This window comes from Muntiacus reevesi, chromosome 4 (genome assembly GCF_963930625.1).
Source record: "Muntiacus reevesi chromosome 4, mMunRee1.1, whole genome shotgun sequence".
Taxonomy (NCBI): domain Eukaryota; kingdom Metazoa; phylum Chordata; class Mammalia; order Artiodactyla; family Cervidae; genus Muntiacus; species Muntiacus reevesi.
The window spans coordinates 108,180,542-108,207,229 of NC_089252.1; the positions used below are offsets into that span (position 1 = coordinate 108,180,542).

The following is a 26,688-nucleotide window of genomic DNA, read 5'->3' on the forward strand; positions in this document are numbered from 1 at the left end:
GGCTCAAGATGGCTGATGAAGGCCTGACGCTCCTGCCAGGGCTCGGCTGTGGCTTCCCCAGGGACCAGCTTACACTGGCTCGGCCTTTGGTGACCTGCTTCCCAGATTTCCTGATGTGTGTCCTCACCTCCAAGAGCTGTCCAGGTTGGCTGTCAGAGGTGTCTAATTAAGCTGCTTGTGACTGCTGCTCTGATGCTAAGAGTACCAGCTTCTGTGAGGGCTCTGGAGGTGGGGCTGGTCTCCCTGCCCCAGCCCCTGGCTGACCCTGGCTGGGGATGACAGTTGGGCCCTCATCTGTGAGGTTCCTAAGCCCTAGCCCACAAAAGCCCAAGCTTGAGCTTTCCACATTTGCATCCACATCTCCCTAGCAAAGCTAGGCTCAACTTCTCCAAGGTACCCCAAAGGAAACTGGGGTGAGGGTCCCTGCCCTTAAAGCTCCTCCTGCACAACTCTTCATCTTGATTTTATACTGGCCAAGCCTGCCTGAAAATAGAAAAGTATGACCATCCATAAAAGCCATGGAGTTTGAGCTGTAAGAACAAGGTCCCCCCCATCCTGACTAAATGCCAAACATGAAGCCCAGTCACTCAGTTCAGCCAGATGGGCACCATGGGTACCCCATCATAGCTGGTCTTGGGAACAGCCTCAGACTCAGGCACACTTCCTGCCCTTGTCAAGCACGATCTTGCTGGCCAAAGTGATGACAAGGATGGGACACCACCGCTGAGAATGGAAAACCTTGCAATGTCCCTTACCACCTCCTGGGCAGCTAAGATGACTTGGAGGAGTGGAGTGCTTCAGAAGAGAGGGCCTCTCAGCTCCTCCACCTCAAGAGGGCTCCTGTATTGTGGCCAGAAGCAGGAAGGTTGTTCCTCACAGAGCAGTAACATGCCTACCCCCATGTCTGGATTTAAAGTCTGCAAAAAGTGAAGATGAACAAGTGCTCACACTCCACTTAGGCCTCAAGGGAGTAGAAGGAAGGGGGAAAAGCTGACTCAGTTATGATTTAATGTTCACATACTTATTTCATCACCAGGCTTGACTAGCTCCAACATGTTCTGCTTACCTGGTCACCCAAGAATAAAGTGACACACACACTCATTTTTCAAGGTATTTCTTTTGTAAAGGAGCCAGATTTGGCAACTAGACTGAAAATCTTCCAAAATTCTGTACAAATGTGTAATATACAAATATACATAAGGCTTTTGCCGAGAAAAGACAGCACAACAAATGACAGAGGCGGCTTTGGTGTCACATACCACCCTAGGGCATCTCAATACCCCCTAGGAATGCAAGGGGCTGATGGACCACAACATAGGCTACACATGTAAAACACACACTACATTACAATATGTACACCGAAGTATAAAAGACCCACTGTCCCCTTGGTCTGCTCACAGGCCTTCTGGCAGGAAGGCAAGCCATTCACCAGATAACCCATACAAGGGGAACTCCTTTAAGTGGGAGAACCTTGCAGAATGAACTGGTTCACCCTAAAAACCATTAACAGCACTGGGCATGCCCTTAAAGAGAAAGGTGGTCAGAGTGAATTCAGGAGACGGAGCACTCCTTGTGCTCTTTGGAGCTCTTCGTCATCTCTCTCTCATCCCCCGGAGTCTCACTCCATCTCAGTGAACCGGGCAAACATGGCCTTCCGGACCGCATCTTTGTAGGAATCTGCACCAGACAGTCCGTATGCGCTGCCTTTGGCGCCTAGGCCAGCTCCTTTTAGCCGGACTTGAGCCTGGGGGGTAATAAAATTGTAGTCAGCAGCTGGCAGGTAGGGTATGGACTGCTCCCTCTTCCCCACATCTAGCCCACTCCCTACTGAGCTGGACCATCCATCAGGAGACAGAAATTTTAAATGAAGACAGGGATTTCTACTTTGGAGACCTGGAGTAGGTTTAAGGACTGAGGGGACCAAATGGGTGAGGGAGAAAGGCAGACAGAAGCACACCCTCCTCCAATTCCATGCCTGTTCAGCAAGCACTGTGCCTATTAAAGGGCCCCAAAGCCCAGGGAAGGTCTGGTAATTTTAGGTACAGATCATGGCAGGACAGCTCAAAGTCAGCAGAACTCGCCTGCACAAATCAACAGCAAGAGTTTGTTCTAAGCTATGCTGCCAGGTCAGGGAGGGAGCAATCACTGGCGGTGCTCTTGTCTAGAAGGCCAGGGGTCAAGGGCCTCTGGTCCTGAGTTCTGACTGAATAAAGGATTTCTTATCATGGATTAAAGTCCTACTAAAGTGTAACTTGTTTTATACATAAGCAAAAATCACTTAGAAATTAAAGCACAGTATCTTTCTGAAAATCCGATCTAAGCTACTGAGTCAGCATTAAGGTTTGTTTATATCAAAGGATGTAGAAAGACACAGTTCCTTAGGAGAAGGTAGGCTTTACCCAAAGAGACCCAAAAACTAGAAAAATCAAGATGGGTGCCACACCTGTTCCTCCCAACTGACATCTTAAAAAGAGGGTGCAATATGGGACAGCTACAGGGAAGACAACTCCCACTGGGGCCCAGGCCCTCTGGGTACTTCCACTTCATCTCATCTCTGGGACAAGCCTGCAGGCCACCGAAGTCCAATCCCACTGCTTACCTCAATGGGGGCTGTGATGCCTTGACACTTTCTCCCCAAACCTGAGCCTTCCCGCCAACCCATGGCCTGCAGCATCTTGTTGCCAATGTTACTGTGGTCAATGCCATCTTTGGTGGGCTGCTCGTAATTCCTGCCAGTGGCAAACACACAGTTACTCAAAACAGCCAGAGCCCCGGCTCAGAAAGCGGAAAATGTGCACAACACATACACGGTGCCAGCATCAAACTGCTTCTTGCGCTTGGGTTCTGGAGGCTCTGGGATGCCATATTTCTCACGTCTTTCTGCAGCACGATCCCGGTATTTCATCTACATGGGAGAACAGCCCGGTTAGAGATATTCAGACTTCAATCTGTAGCAGTCTCAGGCACCCACACTTCAGACTGTCACCTCAGGTGCTTCCTTCATCTGGAGCCTGGCCTTTCAGAGTGCCTGCAAATACCACATGCCCTGTCTCCCTGGCTGCACTTCGTCATATCCCAAACGGTAGGTCTGTAGAGATGATCTGTGTGTGGAACCTGGGGCAAAACTACGTTTCCAACAACCAGTTTTATTTAACGAGTCACCTCTTGTCAAGCTCTTCAACCAGCCTGCTGGGTGTGGGCACAGAGGTCCTTGAGGGAGAGGAGGGCAGGGCTGCTGTTCTCCCTCAGCATTTGGACAGGCCCACCTCCAGGAAGACAGAGCCAAGAGGTGGCTTCCTGAGACCTGCTCTACAGTCCCCGGGGAGCTGGCACCATAAAACAGTGGGAAAAAAATAGGAAGGTAAAAAGCTTTAGCTATGGATACCTCAGAACTGTCTTGGGGTGAGCAACTTCAAGTAACTTGCTCAGAGGTTCCTCTCTAACCCATAGGCCTCCATTTGTACTTAAACCCCTGGGTGGTTGGCTCTCAACCTGCTTCATCAACTACCAAGAGACTGCTCATTAGTGACTCCACTGCTTCCTTCTAGGTCACCTGCAATCATTCTGTGTCCTGCTGTTCCCTAGGCCTCATCTGAAGCTCCCCTCACTGTCCACAAAGGCTTCCCTGGCCAAACAAGCTCACTCTATCCTTACTAAACCCCAGTGTACTTCACCAGTGGGTCTCTGGCACTCAGGACTTGTGAGTGGTCTTGAGCACCCTCATCAAAGGACAGTGCAGGGCTCACAGTGCACACAGCTTGGGTCCAGTCTACATGAGCCATGATGGCCAGGTGACAGATATGTGACATATCCTACCCTGTCCCTGGGACCTGGAACGAGTGCTACAAATAAAAGCCAAGGGCAGTTACCCCAAGACACTCGAGTGGCACATTGACCCCCATTCACCTCTCTCTCCCTCAGCTCCAAGGCTTCCAGCTCCTGCTCACTCAGTCTGGATCGTCGGTAGATGTCCATGTTTTGCTGTATGAGAGATTTAACAAACGTAATTCGTATCTTCCTAATTTGAGATGTCAAAACATTATTAGTATCTGTTGTGCTCCAAGTCAAAGTCCAATTCATTACATCACAACAGGAAAGCCAGAGTTGGGTGTACCTGGAGCTGCCACGCTCCTTTCTACTCACAATCTGGAACAGACTATACTGAGGAGCAATCACTTAACGCAGGTATTTACTGAACCCTCACTACCATCAGGGCACCCACAGCATCTCGTTGTCTTCCCTCCCTGAGTCAGATCAGCTCAGAGAAGCATGGCCACCTTGTGGAGGTCTGAGAGCTGCTGGTGCCTGACCAGGGCGTCTTTGTTTGGGAACTGGCGCCGGCAGAGCAGGCAGGCCATCTTCTTCCAGTCGGCCAGCTTTTCTTCTTCACTCTCAAGTCTCTCCACCAGCTCCTCTTCGTTGTCACTGTCACCACTGTAAGCAGCAACCAGCCCCCTCTAGAGATAAGAGGAAGGTGGGTCATTGGAAATGTACCACAAAGAAACAGCAACGGCTAAAGTAACGCCTAATCCAAGCTGTGAGAGAATGCCCATTACCCATATGTCACACATCAGTGAGGAGAGCAGCTAGGTCTTCCCGTGCTGGGCCCGACAGCCTCCCACCAACAACCCTCTTGGGAACCAAGAAGACTTCCTGGATGGCTTTTCTCAAACTACTGACCATGTCTGAAAACCCCAAATACAACAGATCAGAGTAATGACCCACTCAGGTAAGTATCTACCAAGTAAAACATGCTTTTTCGGTCTTAATTTTCTCTTTCCAGACTGTTAAAACTCACTATTTACAAATGCAATAAAACTCAACTAAATGAGCTCAGGAATCTGGGTTTTATTCTCTGTTCCATCTCACTTGCTCTCACAAAGCCCTGAATATAGATTCTGTGTGCATAAGCTGCTTCAGATACCCACTGACAGGGACACATCCGTTTTAAGCAGGAATGAGATTAGCCAGATGCTTAGCTCAAATGGTAAAGCATCTGCCTGCAATGCAAGAGACCCAGGTTTGATCCCTGGGTCAGAAGATCCCCTAGAGAAGGGACTGGCAATCTACTCCAGTATTCTTGCCTGGAGAATTCCACGGACAGACCATGGGGTTACAAATAGTTGGACATGACCGAGTGACTAACACTTTGACATTAGCCAAGATGCTGATCAGACTGAGACACAAAGCAGACACAGCCCTCAAACACTGGTTTAAAGTCGGTGCCTCCTTACTTTGAGGGGGTTCTCCTCATCTCCATTTCGCACCAATTCGGGGATGAGCTGCTGCCTTTCTGCTAAGGCTCCCTGGGAAACAGAGAACAAGTCATAAGCCTCAAGTTTTACCTAAGCTGCCCTCAGGAAGTAAGGCCATCCTTGTTACTGTTACCTTCTTCTCAAAGAGAGCAAAGCCGGCATCTGCGGCAGCAGATTCTCTCCTTTCTTCTTCCCTCAAAGAATTAACAGGTTGAAAGCTGTTTTTAAAATTTTCTTTCTGCTTGTTTAAACTCTTAGCCCAGCGTTCCATGTCTTTAGCGATCTAAAGTCAAAAAACAATCACAGAGATTTAGGTAGAGGAATTTAGCAAATAGTCTATGCCAAGACAACAAGCCATTATTGTAACAAACTGTAACAAAATCCCTTTTGCCCTTATCTTTTATGAGAAACTGCATACTACCAAAGTCATTAATGAATATTGTTCCAAAGTCTGTGAGTCTTTCAGACAACTGACAGATAACAAAGAATGACACTAGAAAACTGCACAATGCTCTAGGAACTTAGGGCTTCCCTAGTAGTTCAGATGGTAAAGAAATCTGCCTGCAATGCAGGAGATCCAGGTTTGATCCCTGGGTGGGGAAGAACCCCTGGAGAAGGGAATGACTAGCCACTCCAGTTTCTTGCCTGGAGAATTCCACAGAGAAGCCTGGAACGCTATGGTTCATGCAAAAGAGTTGGACATGACTGAGTGACTAACTAGACTATGAGCTTAATGTAAATAAGATGTATGGCCCAGTTTTTAAGAATCCAAATAAAGCTAAATGCCACAGCCCCACCCCACCCCTCGATTAAAAAAAAAAAAAAAACAGAGAAAAATGGGTCTGCTAGTTAGGTCATGATCTTACCTGCTGGGCTGTTTTGCTCTTGGGTTTCTCCTTCTTTTCCTTTCCCTCTTTTGCAGGAGGTAGGCCTGTCTGCTGGTGGGAATTAGACTCTGCAGCCAGCACGTAAGTCTCCTTCTCTCCATCCCAGTATAGGTACTGCTGGGTTAAGGAATTGTAATAGTACTAGAATAAAAAACACAATTAATGCAGACTTTCTCCTGGGTCAAACCACTAACCTAAAGGCGTGTTTTTACTCCTTTACATCTACATTACTTTGTCAAAAAAATTAAACATAAAAACATAAAGCATGTTGCAGACCAGTAGAATTTCCTGGGCAGAGAGGAGGTGCTATACACCTTGGTGTAGGTGAGGGTGATGAACCAGCTGGCCAAGAGGTGTGAAACTTCTTGGGTGAGTAGAATGTGGTTTCGAGAGTCTCGAGTTTCCATTCCCTGGGCCTGGAGGGTACCCAAAGAACAGTAAGTCTGACTCCTTTCCACAGATAGACCATTTACACAAACCAGGTGGCCAGAGCAAGTGGTTCAGAAGGAGCTTTTTCTCACATGTCCTCCATGACAATCAGTTAACATCTCATTGTTAGGTTCAACCATACAGAACCCTGCCTGTTCTGTTTGGAAGCCCGGGCAACCAAACAGGGTCATAAAACACCAGCTTGGGAACCCAAAAGGAGGTGACAGGTGAAGGAACCTGATCTGAAGTATGTGGGGAGAACCACAACAGAGAATGGGTAGCAGCTATCTCTCTTCTTCTCTGTTCTCCAATCGCTTACTCTACCTGCTCAACAGGGGCTCAGGAGAGACTGCCTTTTGTATCTCTTCCAGGGGAGGCGGTGCATGTCAGACACAGGAGCCACAACTTTTATGGCCACCAAGAAGAATGGCCTGGGAAATGGCCAGACTCCACAAGAAGAGCAGTGGAAGAAACATGTACAGGCCCAGCCCGCTTGGCAGGTCCCACACAGCTTCACACCTGACTCTCAGAAACCACAAGCTCTCAATGCCAAGTTCCTGTTAAAAGCACTTATTTTTACTATTCTATATATACACACAGCTTCTGGTCATAAACAGTTGCTTATTTATGGAGTGTTAATGTTGCCTTTCCTCTTTAAAAAGTTCTATACACTGCCAAAAATAAAATATCCACTCCACAGATCTGCTAATTTTTACTTTCAATAATACTAAGTAAAAAAAGAGCTGTACACAAAAGGTCACATATTGTTTGATTCCATTTATACAAAATGTCTAGAACAGGCAAACCCAGAGAGACAGAAAGCAGTAGTTGCTGGGGTGGGAAGGAATTAGGAAGTAACTGCTTAATATATAGGCTATAGGGTTTCTTTTCAGATTGATGAAAACGTTCATCAACATTAGATGATAGGTGCTCAACACTGTGACTACACTAAAAATCTATTGAACTGAACACTCTAAATGGCTGAAATGTGAATTTTCTCTCAGTTGAAAAAAAAAATCACAATTTAAAATTTGTATATAGGTGTCTACATGAAGATTAACAGTCACCTGAAAATTTTAACATGACAAAATAATCCATGGTAATAGGAGAAAAAACTGTGCTTGGGGCAGGGGAGGTGGTACCGACCAACAAAAGGCACCAGAGAATGTTTAGCATGCTAGGAATGTTCTTGCTCTTATCGTGGTGCTGGTAAATGAACAAATGTATATACATGTAAATAAACATTCAAAGAACTGCAAGAACTGCACCTGTCAGTTTCGTGAATTTTTCAGTAAGTACATTACACCTCAAAACGTCTGTTTTACCCCTTAAATTACCTGCGAGTTGGGGTCATAGTACAGCCCTGTTGTCGGATCATAGTAATATCCTGAAGATTCATCATACTGATACGTGGATGTGTCAGGCACTGCTGCAAAAACAAAACCCAGTACACAATCATTCCAGGGTAGAGACTGGCTTTACTTCCAATTCTAAGCCACTGAGATACAGCAGGTCGTCTTCTCTTACATGCCCACGTGTCCCGCTGACACCCACAAAGGGAGAGGAGCGCTTATTAAACAAAATCAACATCTAGGACCTTCCAACTGTCAAGAGCCCCATGAGGTTCGGCTTACCATATTTGGTACCAGGAACTACACCAGTAGGGGAAGCGGCTGGGGCCTGTGCACTGGTGCTAGTGCTAGGCTGTGCTTCCTCAGTCTGGAAAGAACAGCAGCTTCAATACAGTTTCAACTGTAAAGCCTCTCAAGAGAACTAAGTCACTGCAATCATCCAGCAGGAAGGGCCCCGACAGACCCACTGTAGCAAGGTCTAGGGCAATCCTTCAGCAAAACACATGCTGACAACCGTCCTCCTAAAGGTCAAGTCGAAGCATGCATAGTATAAATAGACCCTGTGTGGAATCTTGCACTTAAAATACAGACACAAAATTATTTCAGTACATAATACTATTAGACAGAAAGAAGGTTGGAATGTGTGTGCATTACTCAATCCTGGCTTACACAGTGAGAAAAGATAGCACTTGTACAGCAACCGTTTCCCCAACAATCACCAGTTCTACATCTAAGATGACAGGATTACCGGAGAGCCGGGTGGGTTGGCGGTCTGATTATACAGCTGGGGACTCTGGGATACGACAGCCGCTGAGGTGGTGGTCACTGCTGTGCCTGATGATAAACACCGGAGTTACAAGAGCCAAGGCACTGAACTCTAAACCAAACGTCCTTACCTGGAATGCCCAATCTAGAGTCTGTCTTTGTATATGTCAGTTTTTAACCACCCAATTCCCAGTAAGTACTCTTTATCCTATGATATTGTCATTTTTATAATCCTACTAGAATGTGATACACAAAGTCAGATATTCTGTATGATGGCTAAGAAGGGGAAGAAAGTTTTCACATCTGCTCTGGGGTTGAAAATAAATTTTAACTGCCACACCTTTGTAATTCTGGAACAAAAACTAGAGCAATAGCTTTTAAGAGTGACCCTTCTGATTGATGTCTGGACACTAGACTGCTCACCTGAACTTACATGGGCACCCACAATTCCAAACAGCAGAGAGGGAAAATACTGAATTCAATTCCAAGAATGAACGCTCACTATGGCACAGTCTCTAGGAGCTTTGTATCAGCTCCTTATGTGCACAAGTGTTAGTTGCTCAGTCCTGTCCGAATTTTGTGACCTCATGGACACGAGACCACCAGGCTCCTCTGTCCGTGGAATTCTCCACGCAAGAACGCTGGAGTTGAGAAGCCATTCCCTTCTCCAGGGAATCTTCTGGACACAGGGATCAAACCCATGTCTTCTGCATTGCAGGTGGATTCTTACCATCTGAGCCACCAGGGAAGCCCATTGCACAAGCAATCCCAATATCCCCCCAGAAGCTTAGGCCCATGGTGACAACCCTGAATGTGCCCAATCTACCCAGTCTTACAGGGAAATGGCTCTCCTAGGTTGATGTGGATTTAATAAGAACATCTAGCTGTATGTCCTTAACTGTATTTGCTTCAACAGGAGATAAAAGAATATGAAGTCTATTACCTGATGCAGATGATGCATCGGATTCTAATCCTCCAGCTTGTTGCTGATAAAACTGTTGGTAATCCTGTGAGTACTGAAGAAGAGTCCACCGTTAAAGCTGCCATTCTTGGACATACTCTGGAGACCAGAAGTCAGATAATGGTCCAGTCTACCCACCTGAGCATACTGGGCATAGCCATCTTGGCCTGGCTGCAGGTAACTGTAGTCCACACTGCCTCCTTCGCCACTCTGAGACTACAATGTCAAAAGAAGAGGAAACACAGACAAACTTAGTGGACAATGAGGTCTTCAAATGTCCTTGGAGAGCTTCTAAGGCAAGCACAATCACAGAGATGACTTCTGTGAGTCTGGGCACCACCACCACACTACTTGGAACAAAAAGATCCTCCCCTTTACCTGGGTGGATGACCACTGAGCAGCAGCAATGGCTGTACTAGCCACGGAGAAGGCGCTGACCCTGTTACCATCTGGGAGGACCAAGTCTCTGAAACCACAAAAATCCAACCATGTGATTTTATATCAGTATGCTTCCCATTACTTAACCCCACGCTACCCAGAAAACAGCAATTCACTCCAGACTTTACTGGAAGGTCTCCAATGCCAGCAAAACCACATGTCAGAGTGAGGAAGTGTTTCCACAGCAAAGCCCTAAGTGAGCATGTATCCCTGCAGTATCACTGCTCTCTTTTGTACTCTTCTATTTAATAAGTTGTCTACTTGATGAGTAATGATACTAGAGATGGGAAATTTACATCACTAGAATGAAGCTCTACATACATGAAGCTTTGTATTAGCATGCTGTTGTGGAAGGAAAGAATTATTTCCAGATGGGTTTGTACCATTCTGAAGCAGTCTGCATAGCACATATTCTCAACCCATCTACTAAGTCTGTCTTATTCTGCTCTCAAGTCTTCTGGCAACTGGTTATTGAGGACAGGAGGGAATAAGTGCTAAGAAGACGAGTGTATCCTTCCCAGCCAATGAGGAAGGATAGCACCTCAGTGCAGAGAACATGGGTTTCGAGTGCAGTTAGCAGCGCATTCTTGGACAAGCATGCAGATGCAGTGGTTTGAAGTAAGGGCAATGAAGCAACTCACTTTCTGGCACTTTTTGCAAAATCAACCCCAATAGTTTTGCCATCAATTTTCAAAGGAGGATGGAGACTCTGTAGTATCTGCAGCAGCTGAGAAGCATCCTACAGGAGAATGTGAAGAAAAACAATTTTGTCATTTTTGTCACATAACTGAAAATCTCTACCACCTATCCTAGTCAAAGAAATATTAAAAAAAAAAATAGCAATTCATTATTATCTGTGGATATGAAATCATGAGAAAGAAAAAAGTCCTCTTTCAAGGTATCTAGTATTATTAAAGGAGTCAGTGCTTAGGGTCAATCTAAAAGCATGAAAAAAGACTAAACTGTGGCTCAGACTTCAGTTCAGCCAGTTATCTACAGGTATACCAATGGTATTTTTACCACTTACTAAAGCCATCAGCCTATAATTTAGCACTGCAATAACTGTCATTACTTAAGTCTTGAACTTTGGACTCCAAGAGCATTAGACGTAGTATCACAACTGGATGAACTACATTTGCCTCTTATTTCAGTTTCTTTAAAAAGGAAAGATCCAACGAACATCTCACCATTGCAGAAGACAGCTGCACAAAAGCGAAGCCTCTGTTCTGCTGGGTCTGTTTGTCTTTTATGAGGCGAATGTTATTGACAGCTAAGGACGCGTAGGGAGACAGTGCTGTCATGATGGAATCTACCACAGTGTGTGGAGCTATGTTTCGAAGTATGATTGCTGCAGGTGAATGAGACAGAGACACGCATTTCTACCACCAATGCCTTTCAAAGCAGATTCAAGTACAAACAAATCCATTTTGGGAAGTTTCCCGTATACCTGACCTTTGAATGCAGGGGGATGAGGGGGTGCTGACCCTACTCCCACCACGCAACAGAACACCTGTGTGTAACTTTACAGCCAGCCCTCTGTACTGGCAGTTCCACACCCCCAGATTCAGCCAGTAAATAGTGTAGTACTGTGTGTGCTTAGCTGCTTCAGTCAGATCTAACTCTCTGCGACCCCATGGACTGTAGCCCACCAGGCTCCTCAGTCCATGGGGATTCTCCAGGCAAGAATACTGGAGTGGGTTGCCATGCCCTCCTCAAGGGGATCTTCCCAACCCAAGGATTGAACCCAGGACTCCCACACTGCAGGTGGATTCTTTACTGTCTGAGCCACCAGAGAAGCCCAGTGTAGTATTGTAGCATTCATTTAAAAAAAAAAAAAGAAAGAAAGAAAATCAGTGTAAATGCACATGGTTCAAACCCATGTGGTTTAAGTGTCAACTGCATATATCTTTCACTTTGATGTTGAAAAGAAATCCAAAAATCAGTCTTTAATGAGACAATCTGAAGCCACTGACTGCTCCTCATTAAAAAAAGAGCAGGAGAACTAAAACATCCAACAGAGGTCAGTTTCCAACATAACAGTCAAAAGATTACATTTGCACTTACTATCACAATAGTAATCAACAGACTGAACTGATTCTGTGGTTCCAGGGGGCACTTCCTGTTCAGAGTCTACAAGAAAGGAAAGAAAAGAGGAAGAATCAGTAATTGAAGACAAACAACAAACCAACATAAGAAATACATTCAAATACCAAACTTTTAAGTAAACGTAGCTGTTATTTTTTCTTTTTTAACCATTTGTGGCTACAGTAAAACCTCATTAATTTTGACAATAATTTTAAATGTGGAATGCAAAAACTAGCCACTGCAGGACTTCAGAGAACTTCACCTCTGTAGTAAAGAAAAGCAGATACAGAATGCAAAGCAGGAAAGCTGACTTAATTTTGAAAAATAAAACAACTCTTTGTATTCTTGCACTCAACAGCAGGATCTACTAAATCTAAGGCAGGAGGTTTAAAGAAAATAACTACCTAACCTAAGGTAGAAGGTTTAAGGAAAATATATATGTTATTGCTTAAACGCCCCATAGTTTGTAGTTTTCCTTAGGTTCACAGACAACCCAAATAGTCAAGTTTCAATACATATTCCCAAACAGCCAAATCTGGGCTTACCAAACTTGTCTGCTCCACATCGGAAGCATTTTAGTCTTTTCCTGAAATTGTTAAGGCAGCACTGGAAAAAAAAAGTTTTATCTGTAATTCTATCTCATGGTAGGGCAGGTTTACTAGTAACAAAGTGGGTTAGAACAAGAGGGTCACGGGCAAGTCCCAGTGAGGAGCAATAAAAGCAGAAGGTGATCCCACGCATTGAAGACAAAGGAGCATTAAACCTAAAAATTTCACTATGTGAATGACCCCCATAAAAATACATTCTGACATATTTTGAAGTAGAATTCCATTTTTCTCAAGTTGGGGAAAAGTTTCAGTTCACCCCAAAACCCTGCAGCAAGCCACTGGCAAAGTTCTCCCTTATGTCAGAAAAGCACTCTATAGACCACTCTATATACACAAATACAATGTGAATGAAATACTGTCTAGAGTCCTGCTGGACATGTGACACCAAGTATTCTCAAAATGTCAACAGCAACACCTACTTTGTGACTTTGGTGACATTTTGCCCACTTGGGGTTTTGCCCACGGATACCCTTCCTCACTCATAACAGACCTTATATAACAACTCCCTTATATAACTCAAGCAGGGCCACAAAGGGTTTTGTTAACAAAGAGATTGCCAAAAGATGAGAGCGCTAAAATTGAAGAAACCATAAAGTAAAACAAACTTAAAATCTTAATTGAAATACTGGGCTTAGAATCTGGTTCTTAAAATCTCTCATGTTTGAGGAAGTCTGTCCTCTAATACCTACTCAGGAGGACCCAAGAAAGTCACAAAGTATGAAAATCACCTCATGATAAAAGCTGGTGATCATGTATTTTACCCATTTTCTTGTTTGGATAGTCAAACAAATAGAAAACAAAAAACCCCGAGTCTGGTTTGTCTGGGAAGAACACATGCTTACCTTGTTACAAAGCCAATCTTCAAACTTAGGTCTGGGATTGCTATAATGCATTGCAATATGCTTTCCTTGAATCACCAGCTTTTTCTGTAAAAAAAAGAAGTAATTAGTTATTCCCATTGTGAGGAACTTGTGTCCATTTTCCCAGGGCAGAGCACACTTCGGAAAAATCAGTGCTCTGGAATTAAATGGACAACATACGGGGAGGACCAACCACCGCCACCTATACTCTGCCCATCCAATCCTTCAGATAGGCAGTAAGAGAATGGGATGCGGAGTAAAGGTAAACGGAGTCAGGGAGTGCTGAGAAAGCTGACACACGCTATAAACGCTGACATGCACCAGGCCGTGTCTCCAGCAGAGACAGAAGTCCTAACATTCAGCATTGACAGGCTGCCTGAGAGGTGACAGTCTAGTTCAAAGAGCAGAAGACACAACTCTCCCAGTTCTGAGGTTGTCTCCTACTTTAGCCCTTAGCGTGGTGTCCTCGGGCTTCGCTTCACTTTTCCCCCAGTCCCACATCCTTATGCAAAGTGAAAGCCTTTACATTTCCCCTTCACCCAAATTCCTGCTTCAGGATGTGTCCTTTGGGGACAATGAGAGGGAAACCCATTTTTAAAGGGAAGCTGGTGACAATTTTCTCAGGAGACACTAGTCTGAATGCCATCGATTCTAAAAACAGCTAAATGAGGTTTCTTCCTGCCAAGTGCAACCACGTGATGTCCTGAGTGACAGATGTGTTTTTCACTGAAATAAGATGGTACTCTCTTCAAAATGAGTAACCAGGAGGCCAATGAAGTTTCTTCAGGGGGTTAAGAAAAGTGTGTAAGTGTTCATATACCACCTCATCCTTCTAGTCAACTGTGTGACTACAAGGGATTTTATTTTCAAAGGTGAAAATTCCGAGCTGAATCAGTTTACCAAGAGCACACCCAGCATCTGCCCCCAAAGAGCCTTCATTTAACAGGAACACCTTTTCTGTTTTTTTTTCTGGGGGGGAGGGAAAGGGAGCGGGGTGTTCTGACACCGTCAGAAGGGATTTAAGTAGGAGGTTAGATATCCAAACTTTTTAAAGGAGTCTAACCCCTCCAAACATACATACTGTTGAGTAATTTGGCTCTTGCAAATCCTGGAAGAGTTAAGACATGCTGTGAATGTTGTCTCTGCAATATCTAAAGGCAAGACTGCATGTCTGGCCAAGAGGGAAAGAGTTGAAGGTCATCCACTCACTGTGTTGTATAGGAGCAAAAATAAAGAAGCTGGGAGATAAGTCAACAGATCATCCCACTAGGAGGGATGTGCTGGTTTGGGGAGACTCCAAACTATCACTGAGTCCCTAATCCTACTGGCCTTTCATTTCTGGAGTGAATTTGAACTGTAATGAAATAGTTACACATTAACACAGCTTTGTATACATTAAAATTGTGCCGCTTTTAAGTGTCTTTCAGGTTTTAATTTCCCAGGAGTTTTTTAAACTCCCAAGTCATTCTGATACATCCACTATATTAATATGATGCTTTAAAAAGATGCTGTTGTGTAAAGAAAGCAGGTTCACCTGAAGCTTGTGTATGTCCTGAATTTTACTAGGATGGTGTCCATGGTATGAAATGAATTAAGATCTACCATTATAAGATCAGGTTGTCACCTCTGGGTTAAGGATGTGAGAGGCTTAAAAACCTAACAAGTCAATCAAAATGATATCCTCATTAGTGAGTTTCATTATTAATGATACTAAGTTTCCAAAGAATATAACTCTTATTTATGAGTGACAAATCATAAAATGCTGCAGAGAAGCAACATAATGAGTGAAGCAAACTTCCCAGAATGCACCTGGTTAAGGCATTCAATACTGTGCTTTGGGAGTTCTGGCAAAGAATGTTATCTCTGTGCCAAGCACTAAACATTATCTTGACAAACAGTAGAACGCTTCAGTTAATGCCACATCAAAGAAATCATCAAAGATTTGCTTTGAACAGACTGTAAGAGGCATTCTCAGGGAGATTAGGATGTTAATGCCACTCTAACTAGATTAGACAGCAGCAGGACACCAGCTCTTAGGCTAATCTCATCCGACTTACTGTTCATAAATTCTACTAGATCCTTAAATAGTTCTTGAAGACCCATATAAGCAGTTATGCCTCTAGGAGGCTTGAGGTCTCCAAGTTGAAATAATTACTTACAAAATTCCTACAGCAGACTTCAATTATATTCTATTAATTGTCAAATTGAGAGTTGGATAATCTAAGATGACTCTCAAAGGACATAATAAACAGGAATATAATCAGGGGAGGAAGGGGGGAATATTCAAGATGTTCTGATAACTACCAGACAAATATTCAGTGGTTAACAAGGCTGTGTCAGGCAGCCATGTTTAAAGGCAGAGCAAATTCTGCAATGTAATGTGTGGTACTGTATTTATTCCAGTAACATCAATTTTAATATATACAAAGCCTTTTTTTTTTAAAAGTCACTCCTTTGGAACAAACCACTCCTTCAACCTTTTTTTTTTTTTTAATTGTACAGACTTGTTCCATTTTCATGAATATCTAGACTTGGTGAGTGAAGCAACCTGATTGGCTTCCATCCAGCTGGTAGCATCTTGCAAGTGATAAAACTCCACGAAGGCGAAACCACGGCTTACACCTAGAGACAGCATTCAGATATAGACGGGATACTCGTGTTAGTCAGTTCCTTTATAACAGGTGAATCTCTCTCCCACTGCTTCAACACTGCGTGACAAAGCCAATTGGGAAGCAGCTTTATAAATGTGACTTGACTTGGGGATCTTCTTGATACTTTGCCATGGCAAGGAACCAAGCCGCCTGAACTAAATGCCACTCGATTTGATTCCACGCTTAAAAAGTAACCATGCAACCGATTACAAACAGTCAAACAAGGAGTTTATACATCACTACTTACCGAAGGGAAAAAAAAGCCCCTAAAAACAAAGTTTTTAAAAAGGTCCTCAGATGCTTTCTAACATCATTTTCAAAGAGTCACATTCCTTAGCCATGGCAAACCTTTCATTCTGAATTCATGTGCTTGAAGACTGGGGAATATCAGGATGTTCTTTAGGGACTGAGGTGCGAATGGGGAAGAGAACCAGAACAGCAGGAACTAAGCAAGCTCTCACCTGTTTTCCTTTTCATCAGCCTCACGTCCGCAGGCTGAGGGCCTTCAAAGGATTCCATCATTTCTCGAATCTGCACAGGGTTTTACACATTTACTGTTAAAGCTTTAGCCACAAACCATTCCACACTAAAGAGAGTTCAAAGACTAGGGATTACATCAACTTAAGCTTATGTTACTTAAGCTTAATTGGCCAAGCTTTTAAATTTCTATCATCAAAATGCAATTAGTTTAAAAATAGAATAAAAGAAGGGATGCTTCTCACAGAAACTGATGTACTGTAATAGCTCTGAAAGCCTTCTTTACCTGCTGATGGGGGATTTCCTCAAGTACAGCTACCTGATATTTGAGACACAGCCTTGCTTGTGGTGTGCTGACCCTCAAGCCTCCACCTGCCCCCCAGGCTAATCTTGTCCTTTCTTCTAAAGGACCAGAGAGAAAAGAAAAAGATTTAAAAGAGGCAGATGATATGTCATCATGCTCTGAAGTAGAGTAAGTAGAGTCTCTGAAGGAGACTAAGAAATCAAAAGTCCCAAAGCAAGGAACTCCCTTAAGATAAACATTTTTTGCACAATGTCTTAAAGAAATAAGTTTCCTTACATTTACATAAAAAAAAAAAACTTGTAATATTCTTAGGCTCCTAGTAAATCAAAGTGAACATGAATTGGGCCTGAAGAAAGACTTTTGGCTGCTAAGCTTATTACTGATTTCAGATCAAACCTTCACTGCAAAAGGCAAAATACATTAAAAAGACATCAGTCTCTTCAGCAATCAAACCAGGCAGCAATACTCTCAGGAAAAACACCAGGGACAAATTTGTGAGAGACTCTTAGTGGCTTCCCCATTTCATTATTACGTGTAAAGGTTGCAGGATTATGTTATTTGGGGTGGATGTGCCTACTAATTAAAATTCATTATACTCCGAATGAATACTACTAGCACTTTCAAGGTCATTTGCAGACATGAGGAGAGTAGTAAAAAATTTGAGGTGCCTGATGTACATGTTCCTCGCAGAGGTTACGCTGTTTTGTTTCAGCTTCCATACTGTAAACAGATGTCCTGCTACTAGTTTATTTAGTGGCAGGTATTTCACATTTTTGTACTTTTTGTTGGCAATTTCACTGTTTAAAATGGCTCTCCAAAAAAAAAAAATAAAGCAAAAATAAAATAAATAAAATAAAATGGCTCTCCAGGTGTAGTGCTGAAGTGCCGTCTAGTGTTTCTAATGCAAGAAGGAAGGCTGTGATGTACTTCACAGAGAAGATATATTAGAAAAGCTTCCTTCAGACCTGAGTTACAGTGCTGTTGGCTATGAGTTCAATGCTAATAAATCAAAGTACATATTAAATAAGGCACCTTTAAACAGAAATATACACAAAATAAGGCTATATATTGATCTGTTAATGAAAATGTTGTGACCAGGGGCTTACAGGAATCTAAGTTTGTATTTCCCTTAAGAGCATAAGTCAATACTCCTAGTGGTTTTGGAGACCACCACAAATAGAGTTTGTAGAAGCCTTACATCAAGCCAGACCCAATCACCTGACTCAACTTCAAGCTTGGTAACATAGTTACTGAAAACTTAGTTACCAGAGTAACTAAAGACAACCTCTATGAATACAGTGATACAGTAACACACATAGTAACATAATTAACTAAACGTAGTTACTCTAGGAGTTCACATGTCAGTGAGGGGATTTAAAAAAATGATGAAAGTGATAAACTGAAGTTCAAGAGAATACTATAATTTTAAAATGCTTTTAAGGATCCCAATATGAGGAGGCTTCCCACATAGCTCAGTTGGTAAAGAATCTGCCTGCAATGCAGGAGACCCTGGTTTGATTCCTGGGTCGGGAAGATCCTCTGGAGAAAGAAATGGCAACCCACTCCAGTATTCTCGCCTGGAGAATCCCATGGACAGAGGAGCCTGGCAGGCTACAGTCCATGGGATCACAGGAGTCAGACACAACTTAGCAACTAAACCACCACCAAAGAGCCCAATAAGCAAATTTCCCACAAATAATTGCACAAATTTGGGGAATCTCAGCAAGTTTACTTGGAGAAACCTGCCTTCTTATGGTAAGCACTTCTAGTTCCCTGAGAAGCCTGAAATAAATAAGCATTACAATCTTGTTTCATTATCAGAATGTAGGGCCCCCAGGGTCAGCTAGGGGATTGCTCTCCCCATTGCCACCCACTTCTGCAGACTTCAAGGGCCACAGGCTTAACAGACTCAAGGGAACAACATGATCAACAAGTAAACTTTCCTCAACTGACTTCTGCAGGATTTCTTCTACCCCCTACTCTACATGCCCATAGCTACTGCTACCTGAGCTCAGTTCTGCCTTCCTTCCAGCCCCTGCCACTCCCTGATTCTATCATTCAAACCTGCACAGCTTCTGTTACCAGGCAGAAACTTCAGCAGCTTTTTTAATACTTAGCTGGGCTTTCAAAGATTCCAGCAATGGCCCCCAAATACGCTTTTCTCCTGCCAAACGTCTTTGATTTTAGTCAAGTTAGTTAGGGCCAGTCCACACCTTATCCTCAGTTCTTCATCAGATCAAAAGATTTTCTATCCCTCAAGAATGAGCTCAACTAACAGCTCCCTGGAGCTCTTCCTTACCCTCTACCAGTAACACAGCTCCCTTAAAGATGCCTCGAGTTACTACTCCACGGAATTACTTTCAACAAGACCTCTTCCAACACTTATCCCTTTCTACTCTGCACTGTCTTCATTATCTGTTGACTGTAGCTATAACCCTGAAGCATTTCTGAGGCAGGATCCATGGTTCTGCAGTGTAACAGTACACAGTGGAGCAAGTCTGCTTTGGAACACAAATAAATACCCACTATTAACTCAAACATCCCATCTCACATTCTGTCACTCCCAGTGTTTTAGAAGACCAAGGCCGTGTGAACTCAATACAGCTCTAAAATTCATAGTCAGACTATTACCTAGAATACCTCAAGGCAATAGATACTGGCATAATACTGTGCATTTATATGGTTTATTAAATATACTTCAAAACATCACATTCATTTTACAGACATTTTACAGACATTGGCTGAGCAGCCTCCTGAGTTCAAGGGTTGGGGATACACATAAGAAATTCTGCCTGGGGATGCCCCCGGTGGTCCAGTGGTTAAGAATCCACCTTCCAATTCAGGGGACGTGGGTTCGATCCCTGGTCTGGGAACTAAGATCCCATATGCTGCAAAGCAGCTAAGCCCATGTCCACAACTAGGCAGGTTAAGACTCTGTGCTTCCAACCCAGGGGGCATAGGTTCCATCCCTGGTTGGGGAACTAAATGCCCACATAGCACGGCAAAAAAAAAAGGGTGGGGGTGGCACGGGGGCATATTAGTAGAACAATGGACATATCCAAAGTTGCCTGCAGCAGAAGCCAAATGGTGGATAGGGCTGGAAGGAATGGGCGAAGGCCAGAGATACCACTGGAAACCAGGCAGTGCCCAGTACACCAAAGCCACAGTTGACCAGTCTGAGAAGTGGGAAGCCAGGCTTGTCAAAAGGCTTTCCTTAAGTTTCAAATGGAGAATACAATTTCCATCAAATCAAAGGATGCTGGATCATTAAAATGTTCTTATGGATATAATCTCAGTAAATAAGTGACCAATTCAACAAAAATGTAGTGACTACCTTCTAAGAGTTATTACTGAAAGAATAAAAACTGCTCCCTGTAGTTCTGAAAACTGTATATTGAGCTTCAAAGTCTAAATACAGAGATTATCTAATTATCTATGAGCTAGGTTGAGAGAATTTCACCCTAATTATAGAAAAGTACTTCACTAGATATAAGCTTGAGCTAAAAAGAACACAGGAAAATAATGGTTAAAAAAAAAAAAAAAGAAAATAATGGTAGAAGCTCAGAATCTGTTGGGCCTACTGATAGCTCAATAGAACAGTTGGTCCCCCTTACATCGCTCTCCGTGATGGTGATGGGAAGGCCGCGAAGCATGATGGTCTTGCTCTCCCTCTCGTCACTGATGTCATGCCTATAGTCATGTTCACCGTAGTCACCATCAGAATGGTAGCCATCTTCGGATCGGTCACTGTTCCTTCTTTCACGTTCTCGCTGATTTACAATGAACAAAATTGTAATTCAAATCACACTGGGCTTTTTATACTCTTTGATCCATTCCCTCCACTCCTAATAATTCATCTTTAGGCACAGAGATAATACAATAATTCCACAATGAAGTTCACCATAGTGTCTTCTAAAATAGCAAAAAACAAAAACCCCCAAACCTGGCAACAATCATTTAATTTCAGGAAGAATGGTTTAACAACTAACTGAACAGTATATCAACACATAAACAGTATTACTAGTTTAAATAAGATGATTATATGCATAAAAAAAAGAAAAATTATATGGGCAGCACAATATTACTTCTAAACAAAGTTGATGCATATGGAAAGAAATGTGAAAAAAAGCTATGCTATAATATTAAACTACAACTTTCAGAAACTATCTGAGGCCAAGGGATGGTACATAATTATGCCCCAACTGCCTCATCTTTAAAATGGGTACAGTAACTACATTATGTGGTTGTAGTGAGATTTGAATGAGTTCCTCTAAGTCATGTGCTCAAAAGAGTGCCTGGTGAGCCCTAGGTAAACCCTGGCCAATAATTCTGACTACAAGGCTCAGTCTGTCTTTGAGAGTTATAGCTGACTAAACAGATTTCAGAATACTAAAGTGTTTGAATAGAACACTCCACCTGAGAGATTCCCACACTTGGTATATTTATTTCATAGTTCTAACAACTCCATAAATAGTTGCTGGTCACTCACCTCTGGACTGTCATAGTCTCGGTAGTCGTCATATCTATCACCCCTCCGATCATCACTAGATCTTTTGTAATCTGAGTCCCTCCGCCTGCTTCTGGATTCACGCTCATCACGGTCATCCCTGTCTATGATGGAACCATATCTTCCACTGCGCTCCGTTCTACTCACTCTGCCAGGGAAGAAAATTTTCCTTTATTCTTAAGTATATCACATTTTGTCCCTTTAGAAAACATGGCTGAAAAAAATTTCAATCCACATTTTGGTTTATAAGGTATCCAAATAGTTCAATGCATCCCTTAAAATTTATCATCAAATAACAACTTATAATTTAGACAATTACAATTCAAATAGGTTGTCTGTCCATGTTTATCCTGCATTTCCCCAAGCCTGTGATCTACACATCACTCCTTTCTTCCCTGATTTCAGATCTCAGTGATCAATTTAAACAGGAAGACTGCAATTACAGCTGTTCCTGCCAGGGACTGTTTCTAGGACCCGCTGCAGATACCGAAACCCATGGATGCTCAAGTCGCGCAGTAAGCCCTCTGGTACACCCAGTTCTGCACCTACAGACGCAGTCAGCCACGGATCATGTAGTACTGTATTTACTGAAGAAAATCTGCCTGGAAGTAGACCTGCACAATTCAAATCTGTGTTGTTTAAGGGTAAAATGTATTCTCATTTTATTCGGTTTCAAAGGAGAACATATCCTGACTCATCTACTCTGAAGCGTATTCTCACTACGGAGAAATGGACCACTGAACTGGATGAGTTAGTTTTTCTTTTTTTCCCCGTTAGGCAGTTAATCAAGTTCAATTGTTATAATAAGTAGCATCATCAGAGAACATTATTTTCTATAACATCTGATTTATTTTTGATTACTGGGCAGCACTGGGCTTTACAGGAAAATCTAATAACAAAAGGCTTAAACCCACTGGACCACAGATAGTTCTTTTTTTAAAAATTAATTTATTTATTTTAATTGGAGTCTAATTACCTTACAATATTGTAGTGGTTTTTGCCATACATTGACATGAATCAGCCATGGGTGCACATGTGTTCCCCATCCTGAACCCCCCCTCCCACCTCCCTCCCCATCCCTTCCCTCAGGGTCATCCCAGTGCACCAACCCTGAGAACCCTGTCTCATGCATTGAATCTGGACTGGCGATCTGTTTCACATATGATAATATACATGTTTCAATGCTATTTACTCAAATCGTCCCACCCCCGCCTTCTCCGACAGAATCCAACAGACTGTTCTACACATCTGTGTCTCTTTACAAACAGTTCTTTGATAAACTGTTCACCAGATTCAAAAAACTGTAAGGACAAAATAAAGGGAAGTTCTATAAGGGCATCATTTAGAGTATACAGATTTAATAAAAACAAGTGAATGAGGACAAATAGTCCAGGGCAATTTCACAATGTAAAAGTATGTGAATGAGAGACCCTAAAACAGTAAATGCTTATTTGGAATCAAACAATGACATCATGTAATATGAACATTTCCTGAGTCCCAGTGGGCCATCAGTTTGATCTATCACTGGGACTGGACTCAATATTAAGGAGGCAGCTGGCTGAATAAGCAGAAGTTGTGTGTTTAAATCAAATGGTTTGAGGGGGAGACCCCACAGATGACACAGGAGTCAAATGCTCTCATCTTAATTCTCTGTTAATTCTTTAGCAGTTTTTCTTTCTTCTTTTTTAATGTAACTCATGGTCCAAAGCTTCTCAGCTCTATAATCTGGATCATCTTGTCATGGAGGGGATAATAATGAGAACTGGCCTTCACTGACTGCTTTCTACAGCCAGGTACTATGCAAAGTGACAGGACAATTTCCTACTTTCTGCCAGAGGCTGTTATCCACACCAGGAACCTTTCATGATCTCCTACTCCACGAAGCCCTTCTTTGCTTAATTCTTTCTTACCCTTCAGGCTTCACCTTAAGAGAATACTTTCTCCAGGAAGCTTTCCCAGCTGTTTCCAAGAAAACACAGGTTCCTAAGTGTTCTAACAGTCCCCTCAACTTCTTTTACCACAGGACAGTTCACACAGTATTTTCATTATCTCATTAAACCATGGGCTTGTGCAAGCAAGTATCATGAAAGTGCTCACAGAATGCATGACACAAAACACAGATTCAAATATTAGTATGATAAACAATTTTCAACAAATAGCTCAGTCCCCATTGAAATACTGAGATCAAAGACACGTACAGTAATAACTTACCGTTTGTCTGAACCCATTGTTCTACTGAAGATCTAGGACACTGCGCCAAAAGGTTCAAATTTGCTTTTTTCTACGAGACAAGAGAGATCCGTTGCTGCAAATCTGGGAGATCACCTAAGTCAACTGTTTCATAGCTGGGACACCACTGAGACTGGAATTTCTTCAAACCATTAACGGTGATGATCTAAGGTTGAGGGGTGGGGACCGACTGTAAACATTAAAATCAAGCGATGGTTTTGTTAACAACGAGCATAGCAGGAAGGCGAGCAGAGTTAAAAATATTAGATTCCATATTCAAACACAAACCCATAAAAGGATGCAAGCAGAAGATTCCTTCCCTGCTCCCACTGTAGGATTACAAAGCAAAAAGGGCACAGCTGCAATCAGCTCCCTGTGTTCTGAATCAAAGCAACTCCAATGCGGTAGTTGGTCCTTAAAACATTATCGAAAGTATCTTTATTAATACAAGGAGCTAAACGAAATTCAAAAATTACTCATGAAAAATTTAAAACCTTTCAGAAAGCCGATGCTGGGCTAACGGAAAATAGACTCCGTTTAAAACGCAACGGCAGATCCCAAGCTATATTAGCAAGAGTAAACTTCCGTACGACTTAATTCCAAGGTAACAATAAGCACCACAGGTCCCTGACGCAGCCAGCTTGGCCCCGCTGCGCACTGACGGTGGTAAAACATCACACAGCTAGCCGGCCCTCAATGCTTGCGAGGTCTGAGAAACTAGTTACAGCCCTCCCTGGCGCCTGTTCTAGGCAGCCGTTCAACGAACATGTGAATTAATACAGGGAACGGAACCATCAGGGAGGAACAAGGCCCTGGACAGAATCCCTGCTGCAGCCCCTCACAACGCCTGGGCACTGCCCCGACCCACCTCCGTGGGGAGTCGCGGGCGAGATGGCGGCGCCACGGACTGCGCGACCGACTCAGGCGTCCGGCTTTCTCTTCCTGCTTGCAGTTGCGCCTCCCGACCCCCAAGAAGTTCCCAGCCCCAGATCACCCTTCACCGAACAGCTTTCCGGAGAGTTGATTCAGGCGAACCTGCGGAGCTATGGCGGCTAGAGACTGTCAGGGCGCCCCTGAGAAGTATCTGAGGGACAGACAACGACTCCTTGCTCAACTTGGCCTAGGAGTTGGAGACACGTTCCGGGAGGGGCACACTCACAGCTCCAAGAGAAGAGGGCCTCGGGCTGGCCGGGAGAACGCTCTCTGAAAGCTGACAGCGCTGGTGGCGAGGAGGGGCGCGGCCCTCCAATGCCTCGGGTAGCCCTTCGAGACCCCGCTGGGGCTGAACGGCCGCAGCGTGCGGCTGACAGGGAGGCCCTACAGGGCCTGCCATAGCAGAAAGAACCGCCAGTCATTACGGGCGGCCGCCGCACTTACCCCCAAGAAGGACGGAAGTAGCAGCAGCAGCAGTTTATGCCAAGGAATTCCAACAGGGTACGGCCGCTTCACAAAATGGCGCCTCCGCCGACGGCCGTCTCCTACCCACAGTACCTCGCGCCTATCCCCTCCCCCCACCACACGTTTCCTGAGGAGGAGGCCAATCCGCGAAGGTGTCTGGCTGCGCGAGGGCTGCTGGGAACTGTGGTCGCTAGGGCAGCATGTCACTTAACTACGGCCTGTGTCAATTCCCTATGTACTTCCATTTCTTCACAACCTCGGCCTTGTCTACCTTTTCCAGATCCGGATTAGACCTTTTATCTTTATTAAGCATAGTAATTATTTGCCTTTGCTCCATGGGCCTTAGTACAGTTTGTTTTCACTGACGTGATGTATACCAACACATTTAATATGACTTTAGTAGAATGAACGTAGGTTGATCACTTTTTGCATTATGGAACGCTAGATTTTATCATTGGGCTGCATGCTTCACAAATATCTATTTCCATGTTCATAACCTTTTGAGATGACTGTTAAACCCATTTTGCAAGTAAGAAAATTGATGTTTCTGGTAATTCAGAGGATTCTTAAAGGCAGTCTTCAGAATATTATCTTATTGATAATCTTCAGTCTAAGGCATGGACACGAGAAAGTTTACCTTCCAAGGTTAATAGAACAGTTGAACGGCACCATCGACTCAATAGACATGAGTTTGGGCAAACTTCGGGATATAGTGAAGGCCTGGGAGGCCTGGCATGCTGCAGTCCAAGGGATCACAGAGTCTGAGACAACTGAGCAATTGAACAATTTAATAGTTACTAATTGTCTGTCTAATGTGGTATGCTGTGTTCAGTCATGTGTGACTTTTTGCAACCCCAAGGACTGTAGTCTGCTAGGTTCCTCTGTCCATGGGATTTTCCAGACAATACTGGAGTGGGTTGCCATCTCTTCCTCCAGGCGATCTTCCTGACCCAGGGATCGAACCCATGCCTACCTATGTCTCCTGCATTACAGGTGGATTCTTTACCACTGAGCCACTGGAAAGACAACTCAAAATTAACACAGCCTGGGAGCCATCCATGACTTTTTTCCCTTGTACTCAATCTGTCAGCAAATTCTTTTGACTCTACCTTTAAACAGCTGCCTCAAATGCTGTTCTCCTAGTCAAAACCATTATCACTGTCCTTGTTTTAGAGACAGTAGGTCACACTAAAAGGTCACACGGTGGGTTCCACACTATAGTGGTGGAACTGGGATTGGAATTAGTAAATTTGGTTTGAGTCCATGCTTTCATCCACTAGAATGTAAACTCCAGAAGGATGGGGACTTTTCTCTGTTTAGTTCACTACTATATCCCCCAGTGCCTCTGCTGCTGCCAGGCACATGGTATACACTAATAAATATTTGTTGAGTGAACAAATGAATCCACTACTAAAATTAAAAGTGCAACATTTGCAGCAGAAAGAAGCAGAGATGCTTCAGCAATTCGAGAGATATTTGGTC

The 26,688-nt window shown here is 43.5% G+C and overlaps 1 protein-coding gene across 1 annotated transcript; it reads right to left on the bottom strand.

Annotated features, from left to right (window-relative positions):
* Nucleotides 1-1,098: 1,098 nt before the first annotated feature.
* Nucleotides 1,099-25,285, bottom strand: RBM5 (RNA binding motif protein 5). The gene is made up of 25 exons (XM_065933652.1): nt 25,187-25,285; nt 23,791-23,860; nt 21,562-21,727; nt 20,687-20,842; nt 16,753-16,822; nt 16,189-16,262; nt 13,623-13,706; nt 12,718-12,778; nt 12,152-12,217; nt 11,275-11,435; nt 10,729-10,826; nt 10,028-10,115; nt 9,788-9,865; nt 9,632-9,704; nt 8,672-8,757; nt 8,206-8,290; nt 7,909-8,000; nt 6,122-6,283; nt 5,389-5,538; nt 5,235-5,306; nt 4,278-4,457; nt 3,907-3,981; nt 2,808-2,905; nt 2,600-2,729; nt 1,099-1,744 (listed from the first exon to the last, which is right to left on the bottom strand). Exons 2-25 carry the CDS (start codon nt 23,805-23,807, stop codon nt 1,619-1,621), a joined length of 2,448 nt encoding a protein of 815 aa, XP_065789724.1. The 5' UTR covers nt 23,808-23,860; nt 25,187-25,285; the 3' UTR covers nt 1,099-1,618.
* Between the last annotated feature and the right edge of the window lie 1,403 nt (nt 25,286-26,688).

Bases quoted from the DNA above. Each gene is read 5' to 3' on its own strand.
- RBM5 (XM_065933652.1), bottom strand. The intron at 8,758-9,631 runs GTAATAGACTTC...GTTTATCATCAG, and splicing joins CGATGCATCATCTGCATCAG to GCACAGCAGTGACCACCACC. The intron at 8,001-8,205 runs GTAAGCCGAACC...TTGTTTTTGCAG, and splicing joins AGTTCCTGGTACCAAATATG to CAGTGCCTGACACATCCACG.